Below are 11,774 nucleotides of genomic sequence, written 5' to 3'. Positions count from 1 at the left end.
CGCTGCGCTGGGTTTGGCTTGGCACCATCAGCCCGCACGCAGCCATCTTGGACTGAGCTCTGTCTGGACTGGTGTACCCTACACTTCTGGATGGGAGGATTTTAATCAATCTGGAGTGGTTTAGAGCAGATTGTCTAGAACCAAGGAACGAAACTGCACATTCGGAAAGCTTACATCAAGATCCAGAACCGGTTTGAAGCGGACGCCCCCTCCCCTTTTCCTTGTCTGAACGCTGTATGCAGTTTCTGAGGGGCCTGGGAACTGTCTGTGCTTAAGTTTACAATAGGCACTTTTGGCAAAGTTTTTTTTTTTCTTCTTTTAAGTAACCCAGCGCATCATATTGGTTATGACCTGCTGGTTGCCAGATCTTTATGGAGAGTTGCTCCTTTGTGTCACCGGTGACCTGTTGTGCCGTTATGCGTCTGGATAAATTATTGCATTAATCTGGATCTTTTATTTGTGCTGGAATTTGATGTTGATCGAATCCATGATCTTCATCAGCTGGAGCCCGGCGGCTGTCCACCCTGCGAACTGAAGCTTGCTGTGATCAGACACACTTGGACTGCAGGAAGCACTTTGGAGATAAAAGACACATTAAAATGTCAACTAGAACACCACTTCCTACTGTCAATGAGAGAGATACAGAAAACGTAAGTATGAATTCCATTGTGGTTCACTGGAATTTCTTTGTATTTTACAGTCTTCATTTGGCTGTAAAATCCATATCCACTTTTAAACTTTAGGGCGGGCGCGCTCGCGCAACATATGTCGATGATGACACTATTAGCAGGGTTGTGAACTTGTTTCCCACAGGTGTGACACTCTCCTCATGTTTTTACACCGCTTCATAAGCAAGTACTGTTCCGTCGCCGGTGTGACGGTTTTTAAAAAGAATAAACATCAGCAGGCATGATTTACAAGCATAAACACTCTTTAAAGTATTCTTGTAATATTGATTATACCTCCCCCTAGCATTTAAATGTTGTATTGTATTTATATTGTTTGGTTTTATTATTTTCTTAAAAAAAAAAAAAAAAAATCTTCGTGACTCTCACGCGCAGCTTCACTTCGCAAAAGAACTGTCAAGTCACCCTCGTGCGGTTTCCTGTAACAATATTTCCGATACAGAGTAACAAAGTGATGCAGCGTAGTGTTTTTCCGCTGATTGCATATTATTTCAGCTACAGTGATAGGTTTTTAAGATATTTCTGCTACAGAGTTAGATTGTAACAAATGTTTCCTATATTGTGAAGCATTGTTTTTGTTTCAATGTAACAATTTTTAGTACAGTGAGTAACAATATTTCTTATTTACGTTTTTTTCAGAGTAACAATATTTTTTTCAGTATAATGATATTTAACTCTTTCCAATACAGCAACAGTGTTTTTACTATACTGATACAATGTATCATTTTCTGCTACATAATGAATCAGTTTAGCAGTGGTTCTGCTAGAGTGTTTACACTGTATTTCCACTACACTGATCCTTTGTAACAATATGAATGCACAGAGGTACAGTGTAACTTATAGTGTGAAGCATTGTTTCTGCTCAAGTGTAATCTTTTTTCACTACAATGATTCAGTGTGTTTCAGTATGTTCATTACAACTTTAGTGACAATATTTCAAATATAATTATATTTAACAATATTTCCAGTACAGCATAACAGTATTTCCACTAAACTGAATCAGTGTAAAATTTGTTCTGTTACAGATCACATAATGATACAGTGTAGCAGTATTTCTCCTAGTGATAATGTTACACTGTATTTCCAATACAATGTTACTTTGTCACAACATTTTTGCTACATAGATACAGTGTAACAATGTTTCCTATAGTGTGTAAAACATTGTTTCCACTCAAATATGGTCTTTTTCACTACAGTGATAAAATGCAATAAAATTCAAGTAACAGTATTTCCACTAAAGTTTTACTGAGTAGCAGTATTTCCATTATGGAAATATTGAACAATATTTCCAATATAGGCTACCTTATGCGTGTTTCCACTGAATTGACACAAGTTAACATTATTCTGCTACAGATTACTCAATGATACAATGTATCATTATTTATGTTAGTGTTAATGTTACACTGTATTTTCATTACAATGATACTTTGTAACAATAATTTCACAACAGGTACAGTGTAACAATGTCTCTTACAGTGTGAAGCATTGTTTCTTTCTGTTCAAGTGTAATCTTTGTTTTGTTTTTTTTTACTACAATGAAATGACAATATTTCAGCTTCATTGTAACGGTATTTCCATTCCCATTTTACAGTATTTGACCATTTAAAATATAATGATATTTAATAATATTTCCAGTACAGCATAACAGTAATTCCACTAAACTGATTCAATATAACATTTTTGTCTCTTACAGGTTACATATATACATATTTCTGCTAGTGATAATGTTACACTGTATTTTCACTACAACGATACTTTGTTGCAATATTTTCACTACAGAGGTACATTGTAACAATGTTTCCTATAGTGTGACATAATGTTCCACTCTGCATGCTACATACACTAGTGGAAACTGTTTTTTGTTTTAGCTGCAACTTTATTTGCAGTTCACATAGACAGTGCTGTAATCATTTAAAAGTATTAAAGGTCCCGTTCTTCGTGATCCCATGTTTCAAACTTTAGTTAGTGTGTAATGTTGTTGTTAGAGTGTAAATAATATCTGTAAAATTCTCAAGCTCAAAGTTCGATGCCAAAAGAGATATTTTATTTAACAGAATTCGCTTACATCGAATGACCAGTTTGGACTACATCCCTCTACTTCCTGCAGTAATGACGTCACTAGAACCGTTTTTTGACTAACCTCCGCCCACAGGAATACACAAAAAAGGGGTACTGTATGTCGTCGAAACGCTGTTATTTTCATCTCGGAGTCCAATCATCTTTGTTTGGCCTTTCCAGGGACGTTGTACTTAGAGATCAATGGTTACAATTTATGTTTAACTTGTTCCCGAAAATTATAATCCACATGTAAAACTATGTATTTTCATTCGTCAGTAAAGGCGTTCTGTGATTAGAAGTACATCTCCAGAACGTGCGTTCAGATCAGGATTGCCAGGTTTTCACAACAAATACTGCCCACTTGCTTCTCAAAACTACTCCAAAACTACCCCAATCGCGTTTCCAGGAGGGCAGCGCGCGCTCCGCTGCTGTCGAATCACAACACAGGAACCGCTGGCACAATCAGAAATCGTTACATATTTCTGAAGGAGGGACTTTATAGAACAAGGAAAGCATCAGCCCGTTTTTATGACAGTGAAAACAGCAGTATACAAGTAAGTAAATCGTGTGAAAAATACAGTTTTTTTTTAGACGTGGAACATGAACACATTTTATATTGCACACTGTAAACACAATCAAAGCTTCAAAAAAAAACACGAAAAACGTGACCTTTAATATTCCATGTGAGCAATCAATTAATAGTAGGTCATACAAACTGCATGCTTGACAATAATACAAGAATTTAGAAAAATTGTGATTCAAATAGTTAAATAACACTACTCCACACAGTAAAATTTTGCAGTGATGTGCAGTGTTTAAATGAAATCCATAAAAATAATAAATAAACTGAAAAAAGAATATCGAGTTCTCCACTCATTTGAAATGCATTTTGAATTACAGTATCTATAAAAAAGCGCTGTATGAATAGAGTTTATTGTGCTTGAGCTCTTGTGCTTCATTGGTTAGAAAAGCGACAAACAGATAAGTGAGGAGACCTTACCTGCCTGATTATGCAGTCTCACCACTGGTTAGTCCTTGAGTGACGACAATTCCCTTCTTTGCTACCCAGAGAGAGTTAGAGAGAGTTAGAGAGAGAGAAAGAGCTCTAATTCTCTGCACCCGTCAGACATCTAACGACAAGTGTCGGAAATGTTTTCATGCTCCTCTGAGCATCGGTTTGTGCCAGGCAATCAATGAGCTGTCAGCATCACAAAAACGGACCGCCTGTCAGTTTCGACGCCATTCAGATCGCCAATGCTAGAATGAAGGGCTCCCACTCTGTCAAGAGGCATCGCATAGCTATAGTAAGTGCTAATTACTCATTCTAATTAGGCTGATTAAATTTAGAATAGAGGGAAAATGCCGTTTGTAATGAGCCCGTTGTAATGTGCAAAGCCATTAAGTGTCAGAAAGGAAGAAGATTTGTTGACACAGGAAGGTTTTAATGTATAATGCCATTGAAACCGGTCCAGGCTGTGAGATTTTCGAGCATATTTGGCAAATGTTTAATCAGAATTACAGTGACTGTTGTGATAAGCCCTTTAAATGGCGTAGAACCCGATTGATTTTGTTGTAACACTGGCTGCATCAGATATTGACTGAAGTTGTATTGAGACATTTAAAATGAAACTGTGTTGAGATCCTATCAGCAAGAACGATGTTATTATAGGCGGTTTTCATGTTGTGACTCTGTGCTCTAGAATGTCCTAGATGAGAGCGCTTGTCCTAGAGGGAGAATTTAGGACACCGTCTTTTTAAGGATCTGTCATGGTCCTAAATAATGATTTTAAATGGTTTTGCTCAGACTTTTCACTACATGTTTTTTTTTAATGCAGTCATTCATGCATTTAAGACTTAAGTGTTCAGTCTCTTATTAGACAAAAAATAGCAATGACTCATCACCTGCTTTTCTACAAATCACAGCTAGTTTGAATAATGTTTTGTATCTGAAAAATGTGCGTTCCTCAGATTGGCCTTTGAAAATTGTTTGCTAATCTAGTTTAATCTAGGTAACCATTTTGAATGTAAACATTAATTAATATTACATTTACTTTTTTTGTATTTAATTGTTAGGTTTGAATATAGGTTTAGACTTTTTAAATCCCCCTGTTTAGATGTAAATGTATCATTATTTTCTGTAATAATGTTAACCAGTTCCTATTTACTGTGATATTATTCATCGAGTGAGTCTGACATTTTTAGTTACAAACTATATCTGCCATATTACTCATTTTAGGGTTCAGTATTAGCCTGGGAACAAAGCTCTGATGAATCACATAAATTACAGGGTGGCAGAATGCTCTCACAATACCATTACAAATGTGCTTTTTAGTATGTTGTGCATGGATTTCTATCATACTGGTTGGTTTATAATATCTCTGTGCGATGTATCTTTTTCTGTTACTTTTACTGAATGTGAATTGCCATTTGCAGCCCATTTCACTTGTTATGAAACATATTTTTGAGTGAAAAATATATAGGACAGAACTTGATTGAATCCATTGGAAAGTAGATTAGACTCACATGTGTTTGATCATAAAGACAAGCTGCTTTTTCTTAATAGTTCACAATAAGACCAGAAGCACAAATCATTGTGATTGGCTCTCTTTAGTAGTTTATTGGAATCAAGTTAATGCTTGTGACATGAGGATCAGTAATGGAAATTAATATTTTGTTCCCCATATAGGGAAGTGGTTTGTGAGTACTTCCTATAATTGTTCTTGATTTCATTCTTTTATTCCTTTTTATTAAGTTAATAACTAACAACTTAATGACTCACATACTAATATGTCAATCTGGGACCTTAAAACCAGATGTGTCATCATGCAGAATGTAAATTATCAATCAAAATAAAAATAAAAATAAGAAGTTAATATTTTTTTCAGTAAGGACACGTTAAATTGATCAAAAATTACAATAAGGCCTTTTACATTGATAAAAAAAATCGTTTTCACCAAATCAGTATATTAGAATGATTTCTGAAGGATCATGTGACACTGAAGACTGGAGTAATGATGCTGAAAATACAGCTTTGTTTCACAGGAAAAAGGGGTAATTGCAACGGCCTTTTTATTATTTTGTAGTGTTCTCTAAGGTCCACTTGTAATGTTATAAAGATGTTTTACATCAAAAGACATCATAATTTAGTAGTAATAGGCAATTTTATGTCCTGTTTTGACTCTCTGTTTGAATAGCTGTGGTATCTTGTAGACACTGGTATGATTAGCTAACAGTTGTGTATGTTTGTCCGCCTAGATCCTTCATAGATGAACGCTGCTGTGATTTAGGTTAAAAATGTATAAATAGTCAGTACATATCAAACAATATCAAGCAATAGTGACCACGTAATAAAAACAGGTACTCACACTTGTGACATTACTGTCAAATCTGGTGTAGTTTGTAGGCTACAGGATCATCTTTTAGTTTACTAGTACTAGTTTTCTACTAGTACTAGCCAATTTTGTAATGCTTAAGGTCTTTCATGACATGAATGGCATTACTCGCAGTGATGCAGGCAACATCTCATTGATCTGTTTCAGTCTCCATCCACGTCATACCTCATTTCCTGGATCCTTTATTGAGAGATCTTGTTCATTTTTCTTCATCCCGGCAGCACGCATGCTGTGGTCTGTTCATCTACATTGGATATTATTATTAAGATGTCTATTGGAGTTCTTTTGATGGCTAATTTAAGTCCCTCTGTTCCAGATGGACCGGCATGCTGCTTGAAAATGTATCATAGATGAGTTATCGCTGTGCGAAGCGATGGTGTCATCTCTGCCTTTTGTTTGCTCAGTGATGCTGACATGATTTACTACAACCATGGCCACTAATTATCATCGCTCATCCATTACAGTTATTGATTCAGTAGCTTTTGTCTTTTGAGTAATGCTAATTTGTTATGTTAACATCATCATTAGTGGCGCTGAACTAGGGCTGCACGATATTGAGAAAAAATGACATTGCGATATTTTATTTTTCTGCGATATATATTGCGATATGAAATCTAATCAAATTTTCTCTCACATTTTTTATCACATTCGTCAAGGGCCGGGGAGCAGCTGGCCCGTACAGTTAATGAATAACGGATGAACTACGACAACCTACATCCAGTGTTAATTTTGACACGAAATTTTAATTTAGTTTTAGTCTTAGTCTTTTGACTATAATTCTTTTTAGTTTTAGTCAAGTTTTAGTCATCTGATTTGTTTTAATTTTAGTCTTATTTTAGTCGACTAAAATTGCTTGGTATTTTAGTCGACTAAAATTGCTTGGTATTTTAGTCGACTAAAATAAGACTAAAATCAATAACAGATTTACTAGACAATTTTTTACAACTGGTATAGGAAACAAACTTAACCAAAATATATAAAACACAAATTCAACTTTATTTCAACACAACTGTGTCTTTATTTCGATTCAAAAGCTTTTATGCAGCAGCAAACACTGTCATGATAATGTAAACAATAACTAGCTGCCAACTGACCATCAATAAAAGAAAAATAAAGTTAGGTCCAGGACCTTAAAGTTTACAGCTGAGCTGAACAATAAGTGCATACATTTAAAGTAAATATTTAATAAGTTGGCAGCTAGGTGGATAAAAAAAGTAACAAGATTTTATAAGGTATTCATTTGTCTAGCAATATTGTATGTTTTAAATACTACAATATTGCTAGATTTGTATGTATAATGATAGGATGTGAACATTCATGTTTCACATGACTAATATAGAAATATTTGTGATATTGTCAACAAGTAGAACATTATAAAATATACTAAACATTAGTATTAATCAAATGTATTTATCATGATATTACGTATTAGTATTGTGCTCGCATCTAATTTGAAGAAGGGGCTATTTTACAGTACTTTTCAGTTCGTAATATTTAATGCTACAACATCTACGCACTGCACTATTCCAATTTTGCTTAGCTCAATAAACAAAAGAACATCGTTGTGAAATTACATTTGAGAAAATGTCCGGGTGGCTCGTCTGTAAATGTCTTTTCAAATTGGTTGTGTTCTTGCCACGAATGGGCGCTCTGCGTGCTTTACACTTTGTTTTGTTTTGTTCGTCGTCAAACGTGAAGTGAGCTGTGGACATTTTGTCGCTCTTTTAGACAGTAGGGACTTTAAGCAACAGCTGCGAATGGAACGGCTACAGCGACCGGAAGTTTGCCGTCACACCGCTGTAGCCAAGAACGTAAAAGTCACTAAGCAACGGTAAAACAGAACAGCGCAACGCAGCATTAATTCATTTATTGAGATCCAAAAAAATATATAATTTAAAAAAGCAAGAGAAGGATTGCTTTTGGCGTTAAATGACAATCTTTTGTCAGAAGAGGAGTTTTTAATATTGTATGATGTAAATAAGTCTAAAAACATAACATTTATTTACCTAACCTCTCACGTTGTAGCGACTCTGGCAAATCAGCTGTTCTCCCGTAGTAGACCGTTAAATTAGAACGTCACAAAGTAGCAGTTAAATTCGCGCAGGCGCAATACAACGCCAGAATGGCGTTGCCGTTCCACCAGAGGCTGTTGCTTAAAGTCCCTATCACCTTCACCTCTTCGAATGCCGACTTCCCGGGAGCTCATAAAAACTGAAAACCTTCGCTTCACGTCTCAATAAGTCAGGCTCTGATTGGTTCTCTTCTCTCATGCAGTCTGTTCTGTTTTGCCGGTTCTTTTGCTCATTCCTCGCATCTCTCCCGTCTGCTGATTTGATTTTCGTCACAGTCTATTTTCGTCTCGTCCTTTATTCGTTGACGATAATGTCAATCAATTTAGTCATAGTTTTAGTCTCCATCAGTGCCTTCTATTTTAGTTTTCGTTTCGTTTTCGTCAGCAAAAATATATTCGTGACGAAAATAATGACGAAAATATTTAGTCAACGAAATTAACACTGCCTACATCGCAGTGACTGTCGTGGATTTGTACATTGCGATATCAGTGCTTAAACGACACATCATGCAGCCCTACGCTGAACTCAGTTGTCTTTATTTTCTTATAACTTCATATTCACTGTCAAACTTAAAACAAATGGTTTACCGAAAAATTTTAATCTGCTGAAAATTTAGATCAAGATGTAGATGAGTTTGTTCCTTCATTGGAGCAGATTTGGAGAAATTGAGCATTGCATCACTTGTTCATCAATGAATCCTCTGCAGTAAATGGGTGCCGTCAGAATTTGAGTCCAAACAGCTGATAAAAACATCACTGTAATTCACAAGTAATCCACACAACGTCATCTTGTGAAGTGAAAAGCTGCGTGTTTGTAAGAATCAAATCCATCAAGGTTCGAACCATCACTTTCACGTGAAATATAAGCCCCGTTTCCATATTGCTTTTTTCTTTAGTTTGAATCAGGAGAGAAATATGCACAGATTAAACACTGTTTACAAAAATGTCTAATGCGAATATGTCTGTGGATTCTGATGTGAGAGGACGACAGGATATTTAGCCTACTTTTTCACTGTAGGAAATTTTTGGGTGAACTATTCCTTTAAATTTACTGTCACTTTAAATTCCTATATAATATTCACATAAAATCACTGATGTCCGTTTTTATAAGTGACCAAATATTACTTATACTTGACTGGCAGGAAGAAACTTTGTCTTTAAAAAAACAGAAAATAGTAAAAGTATCTATTTGTAAAAGGATGCAGCTCCAGTATTTTTCAGCGAAAAAGGAAGTCAAAGCAGAAATCCAGGAAACCATCTGACATTTTGTCCAGATTACTTTATTTACATGTCTCCCTTATGAGGGGAAGCTTTAGAGGCATCATACTGTAGCACAAACAGATGTCAACTGTAACTCTTTGACTGGCTTGGTTCACAGATATTTATCCTTGATGGGAGGAAATGAAGATATTTCCTGCAGTGAAGCTCCTCTTTGAGGTTGTTGGGTTCAGATATTTTCATGCAAACAGCTTTTGACATTCCTTATATTTTCATTTACCTGGCGTTTAACAGCTGTCAGACTACCAAAACAAATGTAGTATAAGGAGATCTCTAACATGAGTAGAATATTAATTCAAACTTTTTAATGGCACATTCTGACAGTTTTATCTAATTGAAAGACTGTTGCAGTCACACAAAATGAAATGGAAGTTTAGGATTGAGAAAGCTCTCTTATGCTCAACAAGGCTGCATTTGTTCGATTAAAAAAATACAGCAAAAACTGTAATATTGTGAAATATTTTTACTATTTAGAATGTTTTTTTTCTTTTGTAAAATGTAATTTATTCCTGTAATGCAAATCTGAATTTTCAGCATCATGACTCCATTTTGCAGTGTCACATGATCCTTCAAAAATTCTAATATGGTGATTTGCTGCTCATGATTATTTTTTTATTTTTTTTGTATGATCAATGTTGAAAACAGTTGTTCTGCTGTTTTCCTGGAACTGGTACTACATTTTTTTAAAAAGATTTTTTAATAAATAGAATGCTAGGAAGAAAAACTTTAATTTGAAACCGAAATCTTTTGTAAAATTATAAATGTCTACACTTTCAATTCTGATTATTGTAATCTGTCCTTGAGCACAAAATTGACTTTCTTTATAAAACAAAAAAAACATTCTAACAGACTCCAAACTTTTGACCAGTACTACATTTGTCTTTACTAATCTTTTTTTTTTTTTTTTTTTATCTGTCTCCAGCACACATCACACACGGATGGGCGAAATGAAGTGGCGTCCCGTCCAGGGCGTTCAGGGGCCCGCTGTCGGAACTCCATCGCCTCCTGTGCCGATGAAACGCCACATATCGGCAACTACCGGCTCCTCAAAACTATCGGCAAGGGCAACTTTGCCAAGGTCAAATTGGCACGACACATTCTCACAGGACGAGAGGTGAGCTTCCTGAACATCTCAATGGAGAACTTTTGGACTTTGCACAATTTTGCTATATATATATATATATATATAAACACACACACACAGCAGAGTTTGGCTTTTTATTTTTTTTTATTTTTCAGTTAAACACATTTTCTACCCAAAATCTAATTACTGTGATGCAAATGTATCCCTTAAATACAGTATTGAAAGTCCTTGTCCTGACAAAAAAAAAATTTATTTACATTTTTTCTTATAAAATAATGTCATTATGCAGTAAATAAATAAATAAAAATCTCTAAATAGCAATGTAATTAGTAAATTACTATAAATAAATAGTGAGTTTTTTTTGTTGTTCTTGTTGTTGTTTTAAATAATAAAACATTGATTTAAATAATTTTGTTGGTTAAAATATGACCCAAATGCTTGTTGAGTTGAGCTGCGGAGATAAAATCGTAATATTGATGCTCTTTTACTGGCTACTCGTCCGATTTCATTGAACAAGGTAGTGAAATACATTTTTTCTTCTTCTCTTTTTTTCCTGCAGGTGGCCATCAAAATAATTGATAAGACACAGCTTAATCCTACCAGCCTTCAAAAGGTAAACATTTCAGGATTACTATTGAGCTATAAAAATCCAGTCCTTCTAGTTCTCAGTCTGCCCTAGCCTTCTCTCTTTTAACCTGTTTAAGGATAAGAGTGTGCGAGAATGCAATTCCAGACGAATTAAACATTCACCACATACAGTATGTAGATAGCATGACTGTATTTATTTGCGAGGGACAGTTGCTTTTGGAGCGCTTTCTTTTTAATGCCTATTTTTAAAATCCGTTATCTTTTTGATTTGACATTAGTTGACACATTTGTTTTCATCAGCACAAGATGCAGACCAAAAATCAAAGGCACTTCTGTTTGGAGTGGTGCATGATGGGAGAGCGGTAGCTGATGGAGGAATCCTCTGTGGACTTGGATTTCAGAGGCCGCTAATAATAGCCGGAGTAGAGAAATCAGAATGAGAGTCTCGTATAATAACTACACATATGCAGAGTGGAAATCAGAGTGTTTAGATGGAACTTTTTGCTTAGCTTGGGTCTCCTGGAGTTCGTCATATTTCATGCCAAAAAATGTGACCAGAGTGTGTTTCTTACCTCCGGATGGACTGTATAGATCACATTGTCACATTGAGGCCAATG

General features: G+C 35.3%; 1 protein-coding gene across 5 annotated transcripts in view; it reads left to right on the top strand.

Annotated features, from left to right (window-relative positions):
- LOC127938988 (MAP/microtubule affinity-regulating kinase 3) overlaps positions 1 to 11,774 on the top strand; it is a 55,408-nt gene continuing 43,634 nt past the window's right edge. For all 5 annotated transcript variants that reach the window (XM_052535952.1, XM_052535949.1, XM_052535951.1 and 2 more), the window contains exons 1-3: positions 1 to 650; positions 10,408 to 10,599; positions 11,129 to 11,182. In XM_052535952.1, coding sequence (XP_052391912.1) covers positions 600 to 650; positions 10,408 to 10,599; positions 11,129 to 11,182 — 297 coding nt within the window. In that variant the 5' untranslated portion in view covers positions 1 to 599. The remainder of the gene's footprint in view (positions 651 to 10,407; positions 10,600 to 11,128; positions 11,183 to 11,774) is intronic.

Source organism: Carassius gibelio, chromosome A20, assembly GCF_023724105.1.
Source record: "Carassius gibelio isolate Cgi1373 ecotype wild population from Czech Republic chromosome A20, carGib1.2-hapl.c, whole genome shotgun sequence".
Classification (NCBI taxonomy): Eukaryota; Metazoa; Chordata; class Actinopteri; order Cypriniformes; family Cyprinidae; genus Carassius; species Carassius gibelio.
Note: the sequence above shows the minus strand (reverse complement) of the source record. Positions and strands in the feature narration are given on the sequence as shown.